This window comes from Ceratotherium simum, chromosome 2 (genome assembly GCF_057802395.1).
Source record: "Ceratotherium simum simum isolate JZ-2026a chromosome 2, ASM5780239v1, whole genome shotgun sequence".
Classification (NCBI taxonomy): Eukaryota; Metazoa; Chordata; class Mammalia; order Perissodactyla; family Rhinocerotidae; genus Ceratotherium; species Ceratotherium simum.
In genome coordinates this window covers 67668899-67694777 of record NC_141901.1, presented here as the reverse complement: position 1 = coordinate 67694777, position 25879 = coordinate 67668899, and the positions used below count along the sequence as shown (strand labels likewise).

The window sequence follows — 25879 nt, the reverse complement described above, 5'->3', positions numbered from 1 at the left end:
AAATGTATACGGATAATAGCAGAATTCAGTCACTTCTGCAGAAGCTTATGTCATGCAGCATTTCGCACAGCTCTTCATGAAACGATGTTATTTTGCAGTGCAGTTGTGAACGTGGTGTCTCGAGGGCTCGATCCACTGAGGCCCACCTAGCCTATGCCATATTTATCCAATCAACTCATAGACCTCAAGCTCCAAGTCCCTAGCCTGAACTTACATCCATCCATGATTAGAGGAAGATGAAACATCACATTCAGGACAATGTGGCACTTTGCCACACATGTATCTTATAGAGGCTGGAGTCAGGAGTGAGAGGAATCAAGAACATGAAACAGAGGGGGTCTCATGGGCTCATACTTGATTAGTAACAAACAACAAATCTAACTCAGCAGTGTTCCTCACCTTAGGTCCCCCAAGAGAGGCCAGAGAGGTCACAGTGGCTTCACTTTGTTGTATTTTACCACTGGTAGGGTTCCCATATACCCTTCTCCAACCTTTGGGATTTCTCATACTCCTGACTTTCTGAATTTCACCCCTCTGGGAAATATAGGCTGTACTATGACTTTTCAGTTGCATTGGCTTTAAAAGCAGTATCTACATACTGTCTCTTCTACAGATATCTAACGGGGACCTGATCCAGGAAGGGCTGTGGTCATCGCTCCCTGGACCCTGTATTGTGTATGAGATAGAGGATCTGTTAACCCAGCTGCTGGAGGAAGATTTTATTTCCCAAAGGAAATGCTAGCACATCTGGGGCATTGTGGTCCTCACACTTAGTTTTGGATTCTCTTCCTAGTGACAGACGTCTCCTCTCTGGCGAGGGTAAGAGTAATAATCTGTGGTTAATGTTTTATGAAAAATTTGGCGTATTGTGACAGAAATGAAGCCTTTCTCTCTTTTTTTTAATAAGCATGCAGAGTTTGTGTAAATTAAATTTGGACATAAAACAGATCATAAGGGAAATATCACAGTATTGCTTTGGGTGATCTTAATTTAAGTCAATGATTATTTTAAGATCACTAAACATTTTTAGATTTACCACTTTTAAACCTGTTTGTTCTTGCTTAAGTAAATTATCATGAAAGCAGGACTGTATATGTATTTCCAGATGATAAAATTAATGTTAAGACTGTTTGAGTTGAACATTCCAGTGGTTAGAAATTCTATGCAGAGGATGTGTGTAAACAAATGCAAGGGAGTGTGAGATAGCAGGACATAGCAGGTGATAACAGTGGCACCACCATCTGCATTTGGGACATTGCTTGCCTATGAAGCTAAAGCAGTCTTCTCTCTGTTGATACCATCATTTTGGAATTTTCCATCCAAAGCAATCATTACTGAAATAACTGTGCACTATTTAGTGATCACTCCTACAAGGAAGGCATCCAAACCAATGAACAATGGGAATCCTACAAAGGCCAGGGAAATAAAATCTTTGTAACCACTTAGAAGTGTTAAGTAAAGAAATCCAAATTCATTGACAGTGATTCAATCTCTAGGTCACCATAGATTCAAATGAGAGTATGCATCTAGTTTCCACCTTTAAACCCATTCACATACAATATATTCTTTTTCCTTTCTCATGGAAAGTTTGGTTGATTGATAAGACATATACAGTTAATGAATTAGATGTCATTTGAAATAGAATTAGACAGGTGATTTCTATTTGGATAATTTCAGTTGAAAACATATGAATTCCAGGCAGAGGGAATAATACTATGCAAAAAGATACAGAGGCAAGAGTTCCCAGGGCATTGCACTGATTTATTCAGTTTGACTAGTGATTTGGATACACTCAAATGACACACAGGAAATACTGGAAAGAGCACCAGATGTGGGCCAGTGACAAGGGCACCAAATGCTATGGGCCTTGCTAGTTGGTTGTCTCAGGCTAAGGCAAATTAGGCACTTCCCAGTCCCCAATTCGTTTCCTGAAAATAAGGGGGTTGAACTGGAAAATCTTTAAGGTTCTTCTCAGTTCTAAAAGTCTGTGTTTCACTATGCCACATCATTTACTCAAGGCAAAGAAGTATACAGATTGTGTGAAAAATAACTTCAGAAAAAGCTTTAAAATTTTATGTTTTTTGATGGCATGAAAAAAAAAATCATTTCAAGAGGATTATATAACTAGCGCTGAGAAGTCCTGTGGAGCATGCTGCCTCTTGATCTTTTTTTTTGCCAAGTGGAGGATAAAATGGGAAAATAGGAAGGCAAGGTATCTTATCCCATACCTTCTACCCACAACCGCCATCAACTGTTTTTCTTTTGGTAGCTGATGGAGGTTCTAAGAATTAAAGGTACTGCTGGCTGAAGAAGACAGCCTAGAGACTCTTCATTGTCAGGAACCCAGAGGGTCAGCAAGCATCTTGGGAAGGGTTGGTTTCAATATTTAAAGGTTGAATCAGAGAGGCACATACTGATCAAATCCATGTTTGAGAATGAGCACTTTTATCCTTGGTCAAGCAGCACGTTTGCTGCTATTTACACGGACCGCATACAGTGTTAAAAGAGCCTAATTAAGCTCTAGTTCCTCATTGCTGTATGGCAATGCAGGCCAAGTCTGGCTATATCTTCCCATTATTTCAAGAGAAGTAAAAAATAGGATTTTTAAAAATCCACCTATTTTTAAAATGTTAGTAATAATTAAAAAAAACAAAACAACCACAGTAACAACAGAAAGCTATTCAAGGCCTATTCCGCTCTCGTCTGAATCTAAGTTAGAAGGTTCAGCAGGATGAAAGTAAAAATATTCAATATAATAGTAAAAGGACCAAAGAGGGTTGTTCACTCAATGCTATCAGAACACTTAGCATTTAGGAAAGGGAGAAGACCTCAAAGAGGTGCCATTTTATCTGGATTTTATAGAATTTATTATAGTTCAGTTACGTTTATAAAATAAGATGCTGTCAGAGGAAACTGGTTTACATAGATTGCATGTAGCCAACTTTAAATCTGAATGTTAAGACATCAGAGAAGCTCCTTTCCTCCTGGGAGATGGAACATCTAAATAGCAGGTTCAGATTTGTTTCTGTTTTTATATATTTACAGAAGTGGGAATTTAGAACTACAAAAGACTTTAGAGCTGACTTAGTCTTGCAGTTAATCTTCAGTTAATAATATTTAATGCTGATATTGGAATACGAACTTGTTAGAAACTGTTCTAGGCGCCTTCCCTGTATTCAGGCTTACACGCTACTTAAAGCTCAGGCCCCGGCAGCTGCTGATCAGATTTGTGACCTGGAAAACAGGGGAGCCTCGGGGTTTTTTTTTGTTTTTTTTTTTTTTAATTTTCTAAATGGGATCAAAACTCAACCTACTTCAGAGCATTGTTGTGAGGAGAAGGAAGAAGACTAATTTTTTTTTTCACGTTGTAACATAACTCGGACTCTTTGGAGTATACACAATCAAAACTAGAGCGTATTTTCACCTTTCTTTGAGCATCAGGGTTACTGGGGGTACCATTAACTAAAATGACAAAACCTGATAGAAAAGCAGGCTGATATATAAAAGACCAAGGGTTCTATTTTTGCCACGTTAAGTATAGGACGTCTATTAAACCAAAGCCTTTTTAAACAACTGCTACTTAGACACTCATTCATCAAATAAAGTAAAATATACCAAAAAGTGAGCAGCATTGGTTGATGTAAAAATAGGAATCACATAAGTAAAACATTGACTTTTATGCAGGCCAGAGAAAATGTTAAAGTGTTTTTAAAAAGAACAACGTAATATGCATTCATTTATTTCTTTAGTTGTTTTTGTTTTATCAATACTCTTTATGGGTAGTTTAAAAATAATATATTAGCCTGCTACCTATAATATTAACATTCACAGAATAGTAAAGCTGGGAGGAGATTTAGAGATTATCTAGCTCAAATTCCATATTTTAGAAATGGAAACTGATGCTTCAGGTGAGTAAGTGGCTTGATCAAGGCAACATAGATGGTTGATGGAAAGAATAAAGAATGAAATTGTCTTTAAACACTTAGCAAAATTTTATGTGAAGTTTCATTTTGCAGGAAACACACAATTCAAATTCTCAAAGTCAGCTCGAAATTTTCTTTATTTCTACAAATTCCATAAATAAATAGGATGTCTATATGTTTTAGAGTAGAGACTATAACCTTCTGTTCATAATTTCACAATTTTTAGTCACTTATGAGAACTTTTATAAAGAGTTTAAATATAGACACACATAGTTAATTTAAAATCACTTAGGTACAAAGGCAGTATTTTTAACTTATTAAATATTTGTGAGAAAATATTTGAGATAAAGGAGGGAAAAACAGATATTTAGAGAGGAAAATGTACTGAACTATGATACTCTGCCTCTTCTTAAGGGAATAAAAAGACTATGATTTCTAGAAACAGTAAAAATGAGGAGAGTACAAGCAAGTTGCAAATAGATAAATATTCTAGCCATGGAACTAATGCCAGTTTGTTTCATTCACGAAGCAAACATTTATTAGGCTCTGGCGATGCACACGGCCCTGTGCTTGGCACACAGTGAGCTTTCAACAGATGGAATGAAGGATCACACGGCAACAGGGAAGAGGAATTGGCATGACTCCTCAGTCCCCCAGTACTGAGTACAAATTCCCCATCCCACCAACTTGCAAGTATTGAAAACTATGAACTTTAGGGAGGGAGGGAGAGGCAATAGGAACAAGAGATAGAGGAAGGGAAAAAGGAAGTAGAGGAAAAGATGAGTAAGCCACAGATGTGTCAGTGGCCACTCTAAAGACCCAAAGTTATAGTAAAGCTTTTTTTTAAAATGCACTAATAATCTTCCTTCCTTTCATTTAAAATATTGAATATTCCTGTGCCCTGAGGCAGAATAATCATTTAAAATATGTTGGAGTAAAAATGATTAAATTAGCTTTATTTTTCAATTATAGAATTTACAAGAGGATATAATTCAAAAGAAAATTTCGAAACTTGGTTAATAGGAAGAATTAGTTTCAGTTTTAGAGCTTATAGCTAACAAGTGAAATGGAAATGTTCCTAAGTTTCCTTCAGCCTAAGAGACCATGGTTTTTGGAACATATGTCTTCCGAGAGTTTTAGAGATTGTAATGATAACTTTGACTGCAAAATTTTAGCACTTGGCATCCTCAGTCAGCCAGTCTGTGCAAAAATTTATGTGGCTAAATGACTCCCTGGAGAGGATACACCTAAGACACTGAGCAGCTGGGTAAGTTCAGATGTGCTTGGAGAGAGAAAGCCTACTCTAAAATATAAACTCAAGATGGACTTGGGAAACATTTTCAAAATAATTGCCATTTTTGTGGGAAAAAATATATATTAAAATGCATCCTTCTTTAAAAAGTTAGTCAATAGATTTAAATTTTCCATAGCTGATTTTATCCATGTAACTGAAAAATATTTGTTTCTGGAGTTTGAGAGACTTCGAAAGGGGTAAGGAGAGAAACTTGACCACCTCGAGTGTCCTTGACAGCTCCAGTGTCCTTGTAGAAGCCTTCCTCATTTTAATCAAGTTACACATCTTGACACTGGCTGCTGTCTAATCATGCGACTCATAAAAGTCATGATTTAATATATGTGTTTCCCTTCTACTGGGTAATTCTGAGGCTTGGTTCTGCTACCACGCTTACTAATGGTTCTGGGGAACCTGTTGAGAGTGGAACAGTGGATACACCTGAAAAACATTTGACTAGGCCCTTCTTTTCTGCTGGGACAAAAGAAGGGTTTCTTCCTAAGTCACAAATCTGTTCTGAATGTTAATTAAGTATTTACAAGGTATTTTAGAATCCTCTCTGAACGTTTATATGAAAATAGCAACCTACGTTCATTTGAATAAGCAGAAATTTTTGTCCTTCCACATTAAGGACCTCTGGCCTCTAAGTTTAATTCAAATAATTCGATGACTTGAAAAATCAAAAGAATTGAGTACCTACTATGTACAAGGCCCTGTGCCAAATGTGGAGATAAAAATAAACTTTCCAGGACAAGGAAATTTGTCATAAGTTACAACATTTCATATTATTTAATTCACATCATTTCCCTGTGGGCTTAAAAGCTAAATTAGATGCAAAACACTCACCTTTTTAGCATTAAGCTTTTACATTGCTCCTTAACATACAACACTGTATCTGATTACATAAAGACGCAGTATTTTCTACATATTAACATATATTTCCACATTTTATTCATTAGATTTTTGAAAGTATTTTAGCATGAAGCTTCCATTTATTGTATCCAAAAATAAAAATAGCATCAAAGTCTTTTTGCAACTCCCAAAACACAGTTAGGGAATAATGATCATACGCTAAAAAACGTAAAATGCAATTTGTGCTGTGCCCCATTTACTACAAAATCACTACGAACAATGCATTATGTACAGTATATTGCTCCAGGGAAACTGGATCAGCATCAGGAATGAATAAAGAACATTGCATTTGAAATCAGCTAATTCTGCTTCAGCGCTTTTAAAAACTATTTGTTATGGTATTGCTTCCTGTCAAGCACATAATGTGATATTTTCCTCAATAAAACTAAACAGTTGCTGTAATTTCAGCTTTCCTCATTTTCCACTTTTTAAGCACTAAATATTTAAACAATACAGACCTGGAAGTCTCAAGCCAGTCATCTGAGCCACGCATCTCCTTGACTAAGGGACAGTAACTATCCATACGGGGGCCTGTTCTGTCACAGACATACGCGGTAGCTGTGGAGGTCCTTACCTGCCCGCAGGCCAGGCCCATTCCTCTTTCTCCCATGCCATGTGGACATGATAAATTTAACTCCAGGGCATCTGCTCCAGAAGCCTTTAAGATGTGGAAGGAAAATGAAAGGAAAAACGAGGCTTTACTTGTGTGCTGATATGCTTTCACAACTCAACACAGGTCACATTTGTCAAATTTTAACTATTCTGTTTTTTGCATCACAGCTATCTGGTGAGGTATATTCTGACTCTCTCAAATTAGAGTGTGTATAACAACAACAAGAGTGTGTATAGAGCATGTATAATAACAACAGCAAATATTTATTAGGTGCTTAGAAGGTGACATCCACTGTTCTAAGTGCTTTATATTTGTTCTCTCTAATTCTCATAATCCTTGGATTATTAGGATACCAATTTTACAGACAAGGAAACCAAAGCACATGGAGTTAAATGACAAGCTGGTTATTAAGTGACACAGTAGAGATTTTAACTTAGGTCTGTTTCACATCACATTTACTCTGCCCTACAACAGCTTCTATTTTTACAGAAACAAACCTTACTAATTCTAGATAATTGGTATTGAAAGTAGGAGTGCAAAGAAAAATGTAGTAGTAGGCTAATGGAATGAATAAGAGTAAAATTTAAGGGCCGGCTGGGTGGTGCAGCAGTTAAGTGCGCGCGCTCCGCTGCGGCAGCCCGGGGTTCGCCGGTTCGGATCCCAGGCACGCACCGACGCACTGTTTGGCAAGCCATGCTGTGGCGGCGTCTCATATAAACTGGAGGAAGATGGGCACGGATGTTAGCCCAGGGCCAGTCTTCCTCGGCAAAAAAAAGAGGAGAATTGGCAGATGTTAGCACAGGGCTGATGTCCTCACAAAAAAAATAAGGAGTAAAATTTAAAATGTTTTTAACTGAAAATCAATTTTATTGTATTCAAAAATAGTCCATGACAAGAAACATGAAGCACAGATAGTTTTGTCTTAATTTAATAATTAAATAGGAATCCTTCTTATTTAACTCATTGATTCATTAGTAAACAAATGAGTCCTGCAAAAATAAACAAAATAGTTCATTCTAAATATTCTTAGAATACTTGGAGAAACAGAGTTTTTGAGAAGTCTTCTGTGAAAAACAATAAGAATAAGCAAAACACATTTTTATAGTTTAATATAGTAATTTGAGGGACAGGGAGTAAACTAAAGGATTCAAATTGTATGTTCTTTTACCCAACTTCTAGAATTTCTACAATGCCACAATTGCTTTTTAAGTGAGGTTAACTAGAAACTTCAGTCAACCTCCATAATATTATAACATGTCTATCACATTATGCAAAACCTTAAAAAAAAGTTCAATATTTTCTAAATATGTCAGGTCTTTCTTTAGGTCAACAGCTGCTTCTTCAAGGTCTCCCTTTTCTTCCTAATTGTTCAAGATTTTAGCCTATTTTTTCCTGCTTTATGAATTTTAAGTAGGACTTCAACAAACTTACGAATCCTAGTTAGCTACTTCTCAGTCGACTTTCTTGCTCACCTTTATTCATTAGTGAGTCTGCTTTTTCTTCTGCATATTTGTGAAAGTTCATGTGATCATTCAGCCTGTTTTCTAACACCGTTCCACTATGGTTTTTGCTTCTCTAATTCAGTTTCAAAATGCTTCATGTTATTTGAAAATTACCATGAATCGTGTTACTTTTTCTCCTGCTGGTATCACAGTGAGCATGGACAAAGCATATGACCCGCTAAACTCAGAGTTCTAGTCGTGGGTTTGCTAAGGAATTGGGGATGCTTTGGGCAAGTCAGTTAACCTTCATTGTCTCCATCTGCTCAAGTGTAATCCGAAGATAATATGATCTATCTCAAAACCATGTCATATGGGAATTACACACTTAATTAAAAGATTGCACATTGCAATTATATACAATACTGCACTTTTCTTATCATTTCTTAGTTATTTCAAATATTTCCTTTAGACTTCGTTATTTAGCCGAAATGCAGCAATTTATAGCAAATCAATTCAACAGCATTTCGGATTAGATAAGCTTTAGGTGGTATATATATATGATATATATTTCCTAAAATTTAAATGCAGTCTTACAAGAATACCTATCATAGTAGATAATAATTAACTAACATTTATTGAGCATTTACAATATTGCCAGACCCTTTGTTAGGCTCTACTTTGTAGTAGGATATATCATTATTTACATTTTACAACTGATAAAACTGAGGTATAAAGAGTTAAAGGGACTGGGGCGGGCCTGGTGGTGCAAGCGGTTAAGTGTGCGCACTCCAACCGGCCCGGGGTTCACCGGTTCGGATCCTGGGCGCGCACTGACTCACTGCTTGCCAAGCCATGCTGTGGCGGCGTCCCATATAAAGTGGAGGAAGATAGGCACGGATGTTAGCCCAGGGCCAGTCTTCCTCAGCAAAAAAAGAGGAGGATTGGCAGATGTTAGCTCAGGGCCAATCTTCCTCACACACACACAAAAAAGAGTTAAAGGGACTTACCCAACATACCACAGCTTATAAATGAGAGTAGGGTCTTGAACCCAAGCATTTTGAGACAAGAGCCCGCGTTCTTACCCACTATCATAACTTATTAGAAATCACTTATTCCATGACTAGAGTTCTTAACAGTATGTTAAGAAAAACACAACTCAACATCCTGAAAGCTTCTGAACTTGAAGTAAAAATTAAAGTCTTGTAAAACCACCTATCCAACTGAAAATCTTTTCAGTGACTAATTATTAAAAATTTCCTCACTATTATACACATACACAAACATCAACCCACCAAACACACATGGAAAGACCTTCGAAATGAGAAGCCAGGCCTCAAAAACTGAGATAATCCTGTTCAAGGTGGCACTAAGAGATCGGGAACATTCACTTGGCCTCCGCTTGAATATTCCTGTCACAGGATGTACACCACCTTCAAAGGCAGTTAATTCCATTTCCAAGCAAGTATAACCATTCAAAAAGCCTTAATTGCTGAATTAGCATGAAATGTTAAATTAACTGAAACTGGGCACGCATTCTGACTCCTGTTAGTCACAAGCTTTTTAGTGTAGTCACTTAGCCCAGAGTTTATTCTACCTCACCTAAATGATTATACGATAAAGTAATCCAGGGAAGGTAGTGACATAGAAAATTTGCTGTTTCTAATTTCATACATTATCTATTTATCATCCATTTATCTCTACGAAGTAGAATGTACATGTTAATAGCATGGACTCTGGAGCCAGATTTCACTGGTTTGAATCCCATTTATACCACGTCACTAGCTGTGTGAACTTGGGCACATTATTCAATTACTTCTTGCCTCAGTTTTCTCATCTCTAAAAAGTAGAAAACAATGGAACTAACTCCTTTTTGTAAGGTATAAATAAATTTAATAAAAGTAAATGACTTGGAACAGTGCCTGGACTGTGGTAAAAACTATGTAAGTGTATGCAATTATTATCTATCTAGCTAGCTAGCTAGCTAGCTATCTGCCTGCCTATCTATCCATCCATCCACCCATCCAACTAGAATCTCAGACTTGCCATTCCTCAGCCTTCATCTGAAAAAGGATTTAAAGTAACTCATGTTGCACTATATTATCTATACCTCAGGGGTGGGGGGTGGAACTATTCTGAGAAATTCTCAGAATAGTGCTAGCAGTATAGTTTCTAAAATTCTCTGAATCACTTTATAAAAACTCTCAGAGAAACCAGGGTAGCAAAACCACAAAGCCTTATATCGTACATACAATAAAATCAAGCACCAAGATCTTCTCCTTCTCCTTTCCTTACCGCCCCCCCTTCCTGATCAATGTAGTTCTAAAGTCATTGGGTGGGGCAGAGCAAGGTAGGTGACTGGGAGGATCTGAGGAGGAGCCACGAGAGCCCAGTGTGGGGTATAGAGTCCAAGTGCAGTGAGAAGGATGTCCATGTGGAGGGTGGCTTGGTGTAGTGTATCAGAGCCCAAGTGGGAAGGGACGGCTTCCATGGTTATTGGGAGGAACAAAGGGCATCAGAGCCCAAGCAAGGTGAGGAGGATGTTCCCTTGGTGGGGCATGAAAGGTACATTTCTTGGATTCTCTCTTAATTTCTTCTGTTAAAAGAATACGCAAGGTCTAATGTTGACTTTCTATGTAGCAACACCGTCGTCTAGTCTCAAGTATCCAAAACTGGAGACATAAGTTCTCTGTGTAAACCACTCTGAAATAGACCTGAAACAAGTAAACACTGAACTGGCCTGGGCCTCACTGGACACTAAGTCAGTGACTGTCTCTTGTCTCCAACTAGCTGTCCATCTTTCCTGATTCCATTCTGTCCTGCTTACCATCCCTGTTTAGGGACTTATATCCAACTGGTCCTACATATTTTTGTAATGTTCCTCTGTCTGCTTTTTACCCCAGCTATTTGAGATCTCCGAACTCTAACATCTATTTAATTTTATGACATACTGCTAGCCCAGGTTCAGGTAAAAAATGATGAGAACCTGGCTTCTAAGTGATTTATTTTCACTCTCTGCTAGGAATAGTGTGGCCCCTTGGTTTTGATACCTATACCTCGCCACTGGACCTGCCTTGTCTCATCCTACCAGTTATGGTCAGACCTGTGGCAATCCCTCATCAGGTCTCTGACTTAAAAGCTTCAGGTTTGGATCTTAATCACCTCAAGGTCATTGGTGCCAAATAAAGTGCCACTCTTCCCATTTATTCTGTAATGGCTCATTTTTGTTTGTCATATGCCAATACATCAGTTCTGCACCTCTATTTACTTCGTTCAACAAATATTTGAGAACTATCCACTGGTGCAAAGCCCTGTGCTTGGAATTGAGGATTAAGGAGTAAACTAGACAGGGGCCTCTGTCCCCATGGAGCTTGCTTTGTAATAGGCAGGACAGAGGTGAAAGAGGTAATTTAATCACCACTCTATTAAATGTTTTAGAGGAAAAGCACAGGCAGATGCCCAGATTTTGGGGTGCCTGAAGCTTAAACAATTCGGGGAAACTTCATTGAGAAAAAAATAATTAAAAATTACAAAGACAAAATTAGGTATTGGGGCTTAGAGATGGCTTGTGCAAGTAAGGGACTTGAGGCTTAAGCTTCATATGGCTTTATTAACAAACTCAAGATGACACTGGGGAGGAAGGCAGGAGCCAGATCATATAGGACTTATAGGTCAAGTTAAGGGTTCTGCATCTTAAGAAAGATAGTGGGAAGATTTTGGATTGATTGAGGGCAAGAAAATTTGTGTAGCTATCTTAGATAAACTTGGATTAGGGTGGTAGCAATGCATATTGAGCCACACTCAACTTATATGCTTCCTCAAATCTGATGACCTTACTTGCCACCAAAGCATTTGCCACCAGCTTGAAAGGGAGCCCTAGCCCTTGCTAATATCCTCACATCTCCTCTCCTCACATCCAGCTCCCTCTGGATGAAAGCTGAGCTTGGTCACTGCCTCTGTTGTACCTATCGAAGCGTGAGCTCCAAGAGTGCCAGGGCCCGGGCAAGACCAAGAGGCTGTGCCCTTTCCCTCCAACTCTGGGTTTAGACGGAGCATCTCACAAAATGGTGGGATGTGGCTTTCCCAGCAACTGTCCCAAGGGGGCACAACACATAACTCAAAAGTACAGAGAAAAGTAAAGCTCTGTGGTGTGAAATTTGACCAATGAGAGACAGGAGATGGGAGGGACCCAGTAGAGACATTCCTCCTCCTTCTTCTCCTCTAAAGTGTTGTCAGGCAGGATGATTCCATACAGCACTCTGTCCCACACGACTGAGCAATTGGCTCCTCTTCCTGGTGAAGTGGGAGCCAGCTCTGTAATGCACCATACTGTATCTGCTTTCCCTTCTTCCCTGTCTCACTTTTCTTTTCCTCACTTTTACTGCTCTGGGATTGTATCGTTCAATAAAGCATCTGCACATTAACTTTCACTCAGGCTCTGTTTTCTAAGCTAGTAGACATTAAGAAAGAAATAGATTCAAGATCTATCAAAATGAGTTCAAGATCTATTAAGACCTAATATTGTGAGCCTTCAGTATGGTTCAATTTAGTATATATCCGATTACATATTTAAACTGTGAACACATCTACACAGCTGAGACTGTATCTTATTCACCTTTGTTTTGGCTGGCCAGGGACTTTGCACATAGTAGGTACTTCACAGATCTTCCTTTGCGTGGAATTGGAATAGGTTATCAATGTCCCAGAAAAGTAGGAGAGACTATGATAAGATACCTGGACCAAGAAAATTGATCAGAGCCTAACAATGCTACTGATTTGACACCAAGTTGTGAAAACTTTTCCAGAGACTGCTTCTTTTTTATGGTGCTGCAAAAACATGATAAATTCAAATCAGGTTGAGGAATGCATAAGAGAAGACATTAGAAGTGTGCATATTCTAAGGCTAAAGTGAAAAGAAAGTTTTTTTTTCAGTATGGTTCTATTGCCAGGAAAAAACAAAGCTTTCTCAAGAATATACATATGATCAAGAAGATATACTGGCTATACATTAACTTTTAAAAACAGCATTTAGTTGAATTTACCATATTTGAAGAATATACCTATATTCTATTTTTTTAAATCACCCACATGGTCTTAATTGTTTATTCAAAATAGTAAAATAAAATGGTAGCCTCTGGTGAAACAAACAAACAACAACGATCCCTCCTTGTACAGATTTTCATTCTAACGTAGTTTCTCAGTCTTTATATTTTCATGTTCTTGTACAACTGGATCTGTTCTGCTGTTACACACGTGTCATTTCTGTTTTCAGATATAATAGTAATGAACTGATAGCAGGTTTCCTCAATTCCCTACTGTGTAATTCAAGAAATAATCTACTATAAGGAGAGGAACTTCATGAATTTAAAGTATATCCATCACCACATCGTCATTTGCTGAACTTAAAACTTGTGGCATGTCAGAACTGCTGGTGTGCTATCTCTGATTTCTTACAGCCCATTATCATCACTCCCAAAGAAATGTACATTGTAAGCAGTATAGTAACGGACCTGAGTACTTTCTTGTTTTTGTAGGTTTGTTTTAATGTGGGTTCTTCCATTGTAAGAAAATCTATTTTGAAGCAAGTGTTCATAAAAACAAAAGCAAATACTGACTCTACAGAGCATTACTGGGTGCCTACTATATGAGCTATGATGAAATCATGCTGTCTAATACCGCCCTCCAGGGGGATGTGAAGGCCTGGGGATAGTTCCTTCATGTGATATCCCTGGGTTGGTCCAAATTTTAAGTTTATAGGGAAGATTTTTTTTAATTGACACCACCTACAGATTGACCTTTTTGATATGTAGATTGCTTTCCTGTGGAGAGATTTCATAGACTGTTTTGATTGAATGGAAAGCATTATCTTTTTCCTTATTTTAAAATTTTTTCCTTCCTTCTTTCCTTCCTTTCTTTCTTTTTTTTTCCTATTAGTACCTGGAAAATCATATTAAATAAAACTGCGATTAAAGAAATAGATATGGAATGTGAGAAATGTAAAACATATCTTTAAGTCGGTTAGTATATTACTGATAAAAAGGCTTTTGACTTTTTAAAAGTAAAATTTGCTTATTTAAAAATATTCATTACTGAAGAAAATAATTTTTTAAAATATTTTATTCTACAGAAAGGCAGAGAAGCAAGCAGCATGATAAAGCCATTCATCATAGTCAGCTTAAAATTGGCAAAGCTCATGCCAAGCATGGGTTCTGTGGAAGATTTCATGGTCAATTAGGTAAATATATGTATAAAACGGACCCAGCACTGAAGATCACAAAGCCAATTACTGATCATGTTTAATTTCACCCTCCTAAGTCCCAGAAGTAATTTTTCTGCTCATAGTTTTAAGATATCCAAATAAAATGTACAGTCAACATTTTTAAACACTATAGAAAGCTTTATAATATTTTATATTGTAGAGTCATTAGTTCATAAGTATTGTTAGATTGAGTCTTCTATACTTCTGAGAGGTTTTCAAGAAACCCCAGCTAAAACTGCCTAGAGTATTTTTCATGATAGCATGATGGACATAAGTGTACAATTTAAGTATGTATTTTTCTTTTTGAAATATAAATTTAAGGCACACGGTTAGTTGTTTGCATTTGTGCAAGACTCAATTTATATTATAGAAAACCTGCTGACTAGTGTTCCATTCAGCAGCATTCTGTCCTACCATTTCATGCATGTCTGTATTCAAACTAGAATAGTATTAAATGAACCATTTATATTTTAAATATTCAAGAGTTTTATATTCAAAATTTCTTCTCTTACTGTCAAACTGGTTTGCCTAAAGGCAAGGTAAGATCAAGTTAGACTCTCAAAGGTAGAATTAAATTTTATCATGGCATCCATCATAATATACAGTTTGCTTAATATGCAAATAAAGAGCATATGGATACAGAGAATAAAGGATTTTTAGGTAGTGTGTGAAATCCAAGGGACCACTTTTATGGAATAGATTCCTTTTAAATTTACATTTCCATCATTTTAATGAAAACACAGGGTAAACATATTATAATGGAAATGTTTTAAGTTACCATTTTCCATTCAATTTTACTTCTACTGTGTTATTTTTCATGGCAGCTCTTTATTTAAAACTAATAAAAATAGAAGAGAAGAAATAAAATAAATATATACTAAAGAAATCATTACCTCGGCCTGTTTGGAGAGTTCCATCCAGTCATTTTTGTTGTAACTGCACATGATGCTGGCAATCACGATCTTTAAAAAGAAATAAGAAAGAATATCAGCTCAAATAGTTATGCCACTGTACACAAGGATATATTAATATACATGTATATATTTATAATGGTAAACTATATTAAAAATTAGTTTTCAATCTGTTCAAAGACAAACTATTAAAAAACAGTGGTTGTTACAGTCAAGCAAAGGATGAGATTTGGGGCTTTAGATTTATGTTACAGACTTTCTCATTGACTATCTTTGAATACTTGAGCAAGTTACTCAACTTCTCTGATCCTCAGCATTCTCATTTTTAAAATGGAGATAATTATACTGACTTTGCCAACCTCAGAAAGTGATAGTGGGAATTAAATACATTGTGTATGTGAAAGGATTGTCTAAATTATACGATGTCATAGAAATGTTTATTAATACAATTACTGGTATAACTAAAAGGTTTCAAGGTATGGGAAAGAAATAAATTAGTGTCGTCTTCAATCATATCTTATTATAGCATGGATAATAATACCTTACATATTCATACTTCATAGTTTTAAATTTTGCTAAATGTTGATTGTTTAACTACAGTCTTACTCCCAATAATGGAGGCTAAATACAGTGGTAGTTACAAGTACCTGCTCTGAAGCCAGAATGTCCAGGTTAGAACTCTGGCTCTACCACTTACTGTGTGGCAAGATATATAGCTGCCTCACTGGTTAAATATGCATAATAGTACTAGCTACTTAGAAAAGTAATAATAGATATTGTTAAGACTTAAATAGTTCTTATGATGTGCTAGGTACTATTTGAATGTTTTTTACTGTATTAACTTCCTTAATCATGCCCAACGCTAGTCTTCCCATTTTACAGATGAAGATGCTGAGGCACTGGGATATAAAGGTCACACAGCTAACAAGGAGCAGAGACAGGATTTAGACCCAGGCAGTCTGACTGGGAGTCTGTACTTGTAACCACTGGCTCTTGCTGGCCCAAAGTAAGTATTCAATACATGTCAGTAATTCTTTTTTTATTATTACCATTTAAAGACTATGAGATTAAGACACAAAGAATCTGTGCCAACCCTAAAGTCACAGAGCCTAGTGGGAGAGTCCAGTAAAAGCCACTGCGCTCTCACCACATACAGCTTTTTAATGTACATCAAGGAAAAAAAAAAGACATCATAAAAGTCAGATGAATGCTTTAACATTAAGAGAAGGACAGAAAATAAGTTGTGATCATATTGGAGAGAATTCTGAAAACCAGGGAGACAAGCCTGTCCTTAATGTTGGGTTAATTTTTTTCTCCTGATAGACTATAATCTCCATGGGAGCTGGGACTGCTCTGCATCATTCATCATTTTATCTGCAATAACCAGCATGATGTTTGGCACATAGTAAGACTGAGTGAATAAATGAATGAGGTCACCAAAGGTTTAGGAGCAGGGAGTTGCTTTATTAGCTCATCCTTTTAAGAAGATTAAGCAGAAATGAATATCATGAGTTAGAGAAGAAAAAAAACAATTGGTGAAAACTGCTGGCCAATAATTATTCTACGAGTTGGAGTGAAGAGTGATCAGGGCTGATACGGCTGTTGGCCTTGGTGATGGAAAAAAGGGTCAGATGTTAAATTACACAGGACTCATGAACTAGAAGAAGCAATTTAGAAAGAAGAACCAAAGATCTGAGTCTGAATCTGAGTAACTGAGAAAATCACAGATCGTTAGTCAGACAAAGATAGAAGGACATCAGAAATGAGGAAGTCAAGAGAAACAGATTCAGATAGATTCCTCTTCAGAGAAAGGAACAAAGAGAGGAAAGAAAACAGTAGATGATGAATAGAGGAGGAAAATTAAGAATGCCTAATTATTTTTGGTTGAGTTCAGGATTCAATCTTTGTGTCCGGGGAGGATGCAGCTTTTAAGAAGGTGGGAGAAAAAGGCAAGAATGTTTCATGGCCTCTTCTCTAGGGGCTAAAAGAAAATGAAATGTCAAATTCCAAGCTTGCCCATTTGCAAACAGAAAAGGGTCACCAGCGTAATTATGCATCTTCACTAAGAGATGCTCTTTCTGCCCTTTCCACGTAATCTAAGATGTCAGGGATAATCTGCCCCACTCCCCAGTTAGAAAATGGACCAGGGAGGAAGTACCACAGGGGACACTAGATCTAGAACTACACCTAATACCTCCTGGTAAGTAGCCCTTGCATGAAATAAACAGAGCCCCATCTAAAAGGAAAATCAACTAAGATGAAGCCTACCGGCAAATGACAGATTCCTATTGTGCTCAGTGGTCTCAAGGTCAGGTAAAAAAACAAAAACAAACACATATAAAAAACAAACAGAAAACAACAGTTAATCTGAAGATTTAGGGAACGGGCAGAGCCCCCAGGTTTGCAGGTTTGTTGCTAAAACCTCAAGGACAGCGGCAGATCCAAACATCCAGACTGAAAATAAGATTTTAGCACTAGATGCTAGTTCTCCTGTGGTGAAAGTGACAAACAATAGACCGGGGTTTTTAGGGAGTTTTATTACTTAAAACAAGACGAGACAGAAACAAGAAAAAAAACAAACGAAAACCACCTCCAAGCATGGCAAAGTAATTCCCAACTTCACATTCCCATGCAAACATGAAGCGGCTGCTAAATCAGCGTGGTGTCCCCCACTCCAATGCCCCTCTCAGGGTGCCACGGAGGACAACAGGGAAGATCCTTCTAGTAGGCAAGGTCCAGCTAGGCAGACGGGCTGACTAAAGAAATCCACTGCCAGGGAAGTAAGGTTTACAAGCACTGACAGCAGGATATGATATATGCTCTCAACTAGTGACTAACACGGTTCCTCTCTCCTCAACGGCAATTTTAATTTCAATAAAGCTGTTTTTGCTTCAAACATGTATTGATTGTGCCGGCGTTGGTTAAAATCATCATTTGCCCTATAGATCCTGAGGATCATGAGGAGCTACAATTGGGCTTGATGGAGAGAAACAAATATCATCCAGAGAACTGTCCTGAATGCCTGGGGATGTGGTGACTGAGTATGATGTGGGCCGGCTCTCCTTGGGGAAGGGTGACCACAGGTGGGAGAGACACATGTTAAGCAGAGGCGGGTCTTGGCGAGACGACAACTCTCTTCTCTTTTCCCCATCTTCTGAAAACAGATTTACTTTCTTTCCCAAAAAGCTAGAAAGTAGCCCAGACAGGGCTAATGATAGTGATTGGTTCCCATCCAAGTGCTTTACTGGAGCTGGGAAGATAAAAGCTTCCTTTCTTCTTTGTTGAGAAACAATTTTCTCACTGGTTCCTAAACTGGAATGAAGCGTGTTCAGAGCACTGGTGACCACTGACTGACTCCTCACTTAAGGAAACCCTCCCAGCCCAGCCCAAAGCTAGCTGCACTGAGAAAAAATAAAGCCGACAAAGAAAAGTCAGGATGCGAGATTGCGAGAGACCTACGTTACAGCCACTTTTAAGCCAGGCGTACCACTAACATGCTTGCACACGTGAACTAATAAATACCAGTTTTTGGCTTAAGAAAATTCAAGTTATATTCTGTTTTCTATTACATAGAATTTTGACAATTACTACATGCAAAACTAAAATTGTCATTTTTGAAATAACTTCCTAAGAAATTTCTTAACAGTCAATTAAATTTAAAGGAGAAAAATAACTTTATACATTATTTAAAAAATGCTGAACGGTCTAAGAAGTTTAAATATCTTTATCTAAAACCAAGAGATGGTTTGTGAAATATATGGTGGCATTCTATTTCAGAGGAATAAAAATGACCCCAAAATAATTTTATTCTCTATTAAAAGAGATTAGGATTTTTCAAAGAGTCAGGCTAAAAGATATTAATGGTAAAAAGACACTGGGCATAATTTAATCTTTCTTTGATGATTAGAAAGCCCTTCAGTGTTTCACTGTGCTTAGTTTTTAATCAAGCAGGAGAGGACAGGTTATTTTTTTTTCCTATGAAAAAAGAGAATTGATGGATATTACATATTGTGAAACATCATGCAATGTTACTAGAAATGATTACCCAGTGAAACATATTTTAAAATCAGAGTAACTTTTCTCCATATACCACTTAATTTATGCCATTTGTAGTGCTTCATTTTTTAATGGCTCATATTTTAAAACATTATTGGATGAGTTTACATGTAAAAGCCAAATACTATGTAGTGTTTGAACTACATTTTACATTTATGACACATAGTCTGGTGAGAGATTCAAACAATGTCAGTTAATCAATTAAGAAGCAAACTGAGCACCTACTGTGAGTGGCATCAAATGACATACAATAGGAGTTTAAGACGTTGACTTAGAGTCTTTGTTCATTCAACATTCAACTAATTTCTTGAGCACCTACTATGTGCCAGTTACTATTCTAATTCAGAAGTGATGAATAAAACAGTAAGCCCTTCTGTAGCTTACATTTTAGGGAGGGAAAATGTCCTAGCAGGTAAAACAATACATTGTTAGGATGATTTCCAAGTCAAGATTATTGTTATGAAGGCAATAATAAAGGAGAGCATGATGGAGAATCACTGGGGTGCATAGGGCCCTGTCAGGTGATGGTCAGCAAAGGGATCTCTGCGCTGAGAACTGAAAGGTAAGAAGGCACCTCACGATGAAGAATGGAATGTGGAATTGGGTGAAAGCTGGCGTTTGAGGTAGAGGAAATTGCACGTGCAAAGACTCTGAGGTAGGAATGAGTACGGTATACTTAAGAAAAAGAGAAGGCCTATGTGGATGGAGTTTCACGATAGGGCAAGAAGACTACAAACGAAAATGAGACGAGCAGGCAGCAGCCGTATCTCTGGGAGCTGAGCCCTGTGGGAGTTTGGGTTTTATTGTAGGTGTAATGGGAGGCCACTGAAAGGTTTAAAGGAGGATGATAAAATGATCTGATCTACATTTTCAAAAGATGCTTCTGACTACTTGATAGGTAATGGAACTGAGCGGGTTTTAGGGTGAAAGCAAAGAGTCCAGTTAGGTTGAAATACTGTGGACTACATAATATCCATGGAGACGCAGAGAAGTGGATAGTTCTGAGCTAGAACCAACGAGACTGGTCAATGGTTAGATTCAGGAGGTGAGAGAAATTAAGGATGATCCCTGGATTATTGGCTTGAGCTACTGAGTGGAATGTAGTCACTTTACTGAGATGAAACAGAGACTCATGAGGTAACTAGAGGAGGAATAGTAAGACGTTCAATTTTAACCTATTACATATAAAATGTCTAGTAAGCATCCCATTAGTGAAGACATCAATTGTGCCACTGGATACATGAGTCTAGAATTTACTAGAGGTTAGGGATAAAGGTGTACATTTTAGAGTCTTCAACATATAACAGTGTTTAAAGCCATCTGGCTAGGTGACTTCACAAAGGGAAGAGAATAAAATGGAGAAAAAGAAAGGGCTAGAGACTGACCTAGAACCACATGAGAATGTGGTGTCACAAATGCCAAGAGAGGGAAGTGTTTCAAAAAGTAAGGAGCAACCAGCTGTGATGAATGCTTCTGAGAATTTGTGTAAGAGAACAGAGAAATGTCTAAAGGATTTGGCAATACAGAAACCATTGGTAAACCATTGGTAAAGACTGGTAATCTTGGAGCCAGCCCTGTGGCCTAGTGGTTAAGTTCAGCACACTCTGCTTTGGTGGCCTGAGTTCACAGGTTTGGATCCTGGGTGTGGACCTACACCACTCGTCAGCCATGCTGTGGTAGTGTGACCCACATAGGAAATAGAGGAAGACTGGCACAGATGTTAGCTCAGAAGATGGGCAATCTTTCCAAGAAGGGTTTCAGTGAAGCAGGAAGGACAAAAGTCAGACTGGAATAGAGTGAGTGAATGGAATATAAGGAAGTGGAGGGAAGTGACACACAAATCTCTCTAAAGGTTTTAGTGGGCTAGCTAAAAGAGAAATGAAGCAGCAGATGTAGGGCTGTGGAGGTCTAGTGAGAGACTTTTTTTTAATGGACCATATTTAAGTATGTGTTTATGCTGGTGGAAATGATCTGGAAAAGAGAAAGATGCTGTTGAGAAGGCAAGAGGTGATGATGAATGCAGCACATAAATAGAGGAGACAAACTCTGATAGGAGCAGAGGCATTGTTTCTAGTTTAATGGGGTGGAAGAGAGGAGTAGAGAGAAAAAATAAGTATAGACGCAATTGAGTTTATAGATTCCGTGTGGAAAAGGTGAAATTATCCTTCCTGGTGTTTAAATTTTCTTTATGAAGTAGTAGGTGAGGTCTCCTGTTGACAGTAAAGAGAATGAGGGACAGAGGTTTAGAAGTATGAGGGAGAGATGGAGCTACTGAACTAGTCACCTAAGAAAATGGGAAAGCAAATTTACCAGGAGATTACGGTAAGATGACGAGGCCACAAAGGCAGACATATTTAACCAAGATTGATAGTGTTTTTGGAAAATAAGATTAATTAAGAGAAAAAGGACAGTAAGATTTAAAAAACTTGGAACATAGATTAGAGCCATCTTTATACGGCTGACCGTAAAATGTAGATTGTATTGATCATTTTAGAGTTGAGACCCATCATATCAAGATGTTTTGTGGTGCTTCAGTCGTTAAAATTTGGTATGTTCCATGAAAGGGCAATCTTATATCTAATTCTGCTTTATAGAGAATACTTTTAAATTGCAGTTTTACATAGTTTTGACTTTCATTTTGACTAATGAATATAACTTAAAAATGTATTCTCTTTGTGTAAACATCTAATTTCTATGAGACATTAATGTTCTAAAGCATATAAAATGTCAACTCTAATAATTTATGAATCAAATTTTGCATGTTGTTTCTCCCTGAAAAATACCTAAAAGGTTAAAAACAATAGGACACTTACTCTGCCAAAAAAAAAAGTAGTGTTAAATGGCTTCTATTGTCATCTTTCCAAACTTTCAAAGAATCACAATTCTTGGTCAAATTATTTTTTTATAATTACATTTCCTTATGGAATAAATAAAATGATTTTATTAAAATTTTTTTCAAACTGAATTACAATAAGGTTTGCAAATCAGAAATTAAGGTGAAGAACTTAACATAAAACTTCCAATTGGTTATAAGCAGGCTGTCTCGTCAAATTTAAAATCTATGCTTAAAATACACGTCAGCAACACTGTTTTGGTATTCTGTAACCATACCGTGAGCTACATTGGAAATTCAGTCAACAATTCAGCTTCAAGACAACCTAAATTTTTTAGTAGGGAAAAACTGCAAAGCGACAAAGGTGAACAACTGTAAATTACAAGTAGCTGAGTTAGGTTTTGTCAAACAATTTAATAAAATCATTCTTAATACTACTGGGATTATAGTGAGGAGGAAAAATAGCATGGGACATGTGATTTTCAAAGACATTTAAACTAAGAAAATATGTTTATTAAATATTAATTAACCGTACAGCATTCAAATTTTAAATGTACTTTATACCTTTGTACAAATATAGTGAAAGGGAGATGGGTACAATTTTCGTGAAATGTACACATTGAGAGTAAGACATTAAAAGTAAAACTCATAAGCTCTTCATATTTTATACCGTCATGGTTATTTAATGGTTGCATATAAGAATAGTATTCTTAAAGTTGTCTTTTTATATTATTTTAAAATTCATCATTTTCTTTGTTTATTTTGGGGTCCACAAATGTCTTATTTATACAACTATTCATAACCTAGAAAAGTCATATTTAAAGTTAAACAATATGCACATGGTTTCCATGGAAAATCAGAGATGTTTTCCAGTAGAACAGAAAAAAACAACCACTGTAGATGACTTAGAGTAACTACTGCTTTTTCCTCCCCTTGTGATCACTCCTTAATGTATTTTTATCTGGTTTCTGTTCTCACTGTGCCTAGAAACGATCTCCCCAAGGTCACCAGTGACCTTGGCAAATATATTAATACTTTTTAGCCCGAATCTTTACTGGAACTCTCTTTAGCACTTAGACCATATCCAGCTTCTTGATACACTCTCTCATAGAGCTTCAGAGATACCACTTTTCCTATTTTTCTTGTTCATTCTTAGGCTCTTCTATCTCTGGCCACTTTTTACATGTTGATATTCCTGGGGTCTACTCACGGTCCTCTTTTCGTATCACTTCATACACATTCCTTAGACATCATATTCACAATGATTAAATAATATCTATTCCTTAGACATCATATTCACAATGATTAAATAATATCTATATGCAGAAAATTCATAAAGTGTACATCTCCAATCTATATCTTTCTCCTAAGTGCAAGAACTGCATATCTAACTACCTTCTGACACCTAAATTCAATTTACCCAAACCAAACTTAAATTTCTCCAACTGAATTTGCTTATTTCTTCACATTAAATATGCTTATACTCCCCCCTTTTGTCCCAAGTTAGGAAACTAGGAGGAGATTTCCTTTCTTCATTCTCTCTCATTGCCCATATCCAATTTATTCACCAAGTACTCTAGTCCACTGGTTCTCAAACTTGGCTGAAATCACTTGGAGAGTAGAAAAAATAACCCCAAGGATTCTGAGTTAATTGGAATGTAGTTTGGCCCAGGCATCAGGGTTTTCCAAGCATCTCCAGGTAATTCTAATGTGCAGGAAAGTTTGAGAAGTATTGCTCTAGTTCACTTCCCAAATATCTTTTCTAAATGTTTCTGACTCTTCATCATGACTGGCTTAGTTAAGATCCTCACCATTGCTCCCCTGCATTGCTGAAGTAGCTTCCTTATTACACTCCCTATCTCTGATTTCAGCCTATGCCGTCTGACAGATCCTTCTGAAGAGACAAACCTGATCATACCACACTTCTGCTTCAAATCCGACTTCAGGATAAAATCCCACCCTTTATTTTTTTTATTTTTTTGAGGAAGACCAGCCCTGAGCTAACATCCAATGCCAATCCTCCTCTTTTTTGCTGAGGAAGACTGGCCCTGGGCTAACATCCGTGCCCATCTTCCTCTACTTTATATGGGATGCTGCCACAGCATGGCTTAACAAGCGGTGCGTCGGTGCGCACCTGGGATCCGAACCGGTGAACCCCCAGCCGCCGCAGTAGAGCGTGCTCACTTAACCGCTTGTGCCACCAGGCCAGCCCCAAAATCCCACTCTTTAATATGCTATACAAGACCACAATGCAACTTTTGGTCCAATCATATTGAACTATTTTGCTTCCTGAACATAACATGCATTCTGCATTCTCTTGACCATATGTCTATTCCTTTTGTCTGAATGAATAAGGAATGGTCCCTGTGCTCTAGGAGCATATGGTATAATAAAGGAGACATATGTAAATTGATACAAAAATAATTATAGTGGACGACAGGATACAGTGAGAGCAGAAAGGAAAAGGTAAGCATTTGTACCTGTGTGAATCAGGTAAGGCATCTTAGAAAAGTGACTCAACTGAATCTGAAATCATCCACGGGTATTTATTGGAAATTGATTAGAAATAAAAGGGGCTAGAGTGCTCAAGGTGGAGTGAGCAGCAGGAGCAAAGGCACGGGATGCTGTGTTTAAGGAATCTCAAGTAGTTCAGTTTAGCTCTGGGAGAAATGAATGACTATACTGCTTGGGCAATAGAGCTGTATGCACAGGTAGGAACCAGGTTTATTCAGGTAAGGGGCTGAAACAATGGTTTCCAATCAGCTGAGCATCTAGATTTGAATTTTAGATCATTCTCTCTAGTAAATTCCTGCCCCTTGTTTGGACATTACCTTCTCTAGAAAGGCTTTCCTGTTCCCCCCTCATCCCCTGACTGCATCAGGCACCTCTCTTCTGAGATCCCACAGCATCTTTTGCATTTCTCCGTCATAACATTTACTCTATTGTATTAAATTGGTGCTTGCATGTTTTTCAAAAGATGACTGAAGTTTTGAGGGGGGGCAGGGCCCATTTTTTCGTCTCTGTATCTCTAGCACGTAGTATTGTACCTTGTATGTAACTGGGATTCAATAAATATTTGCCTCAAAGGAATATTAAAATAAATAGCTGAGAAAAGGAATTCCAAGTAATGTACATTTTTATTAACAATCCCAATATCTAAATGTAAGTAAATTTCTACATTCTAGAGAAAGAATGGGAAGGACAGATAGGTGGTACAAGGTAAGATGTTCAAGAACCTCATAATTTATAAAGTATACTTTATGTCAAAGAGTAAGAATCCATTATATTTGTTTATATATTTACACTTAGGACATATTTTAGCATACATTATCTCATTTATTCCACACAGTAACCCTGAATTTAGAGAACCTTATATTGAGAATAATGAGCACAGATAATTTAAGTTATTTTACAAGGGTCAAGTTAATCAATCGCAGAGGCAGGGATTAAGCTCAGGTCTTTGGACTGCCAGTTCCTCTCTACTACATCAAAACTATACCATATTGATTTCCTATCCCTTCAATTTACATTAGAGATTCTAGTTGATTTTGCGTCCTCAACCCTCTTGTGGTAGATTATTTGAACAAAAGTGTTCCCATTCTTGTATCCATGCCCCTTTGCAATGTAACTCTGTAGCTACTC

At 37.3% G+C, this 25879-nt stretch overlaps 1 protein-coding gene across 3 annotated transcripts in view; it reads right to left on the bottom strand.

Annotated features, from left to right (window-relative positions):
- Window positions 1-25879, bottom strand: part of DPYD (dihydropyrimidine dehydrogenase) — a 777563-nt gene that overhangs the window by 254804 nt on the left and 496880 nt on the right. For 2 of the 3 annotated variants that reach the window (XM_004420800.3, XM_087446934.1), the window contains 2 exons: window positions 15331-15399; window positions 6701-6784 (listed from right to left, as the gene is read on the bottom strand). In XM_004420800.3, coding sequence (XP_004420857.1) covers window positions 6701-6784; window positions 15331-15399 — 153 coding nt within the window. The remainder of the gene's footprint in view (window positions 1-6700; window positions 6785-15330; window positions 15400-25879) is intronic. The other variant, XM_087446926.1, reaches the window with a different exon arrangement.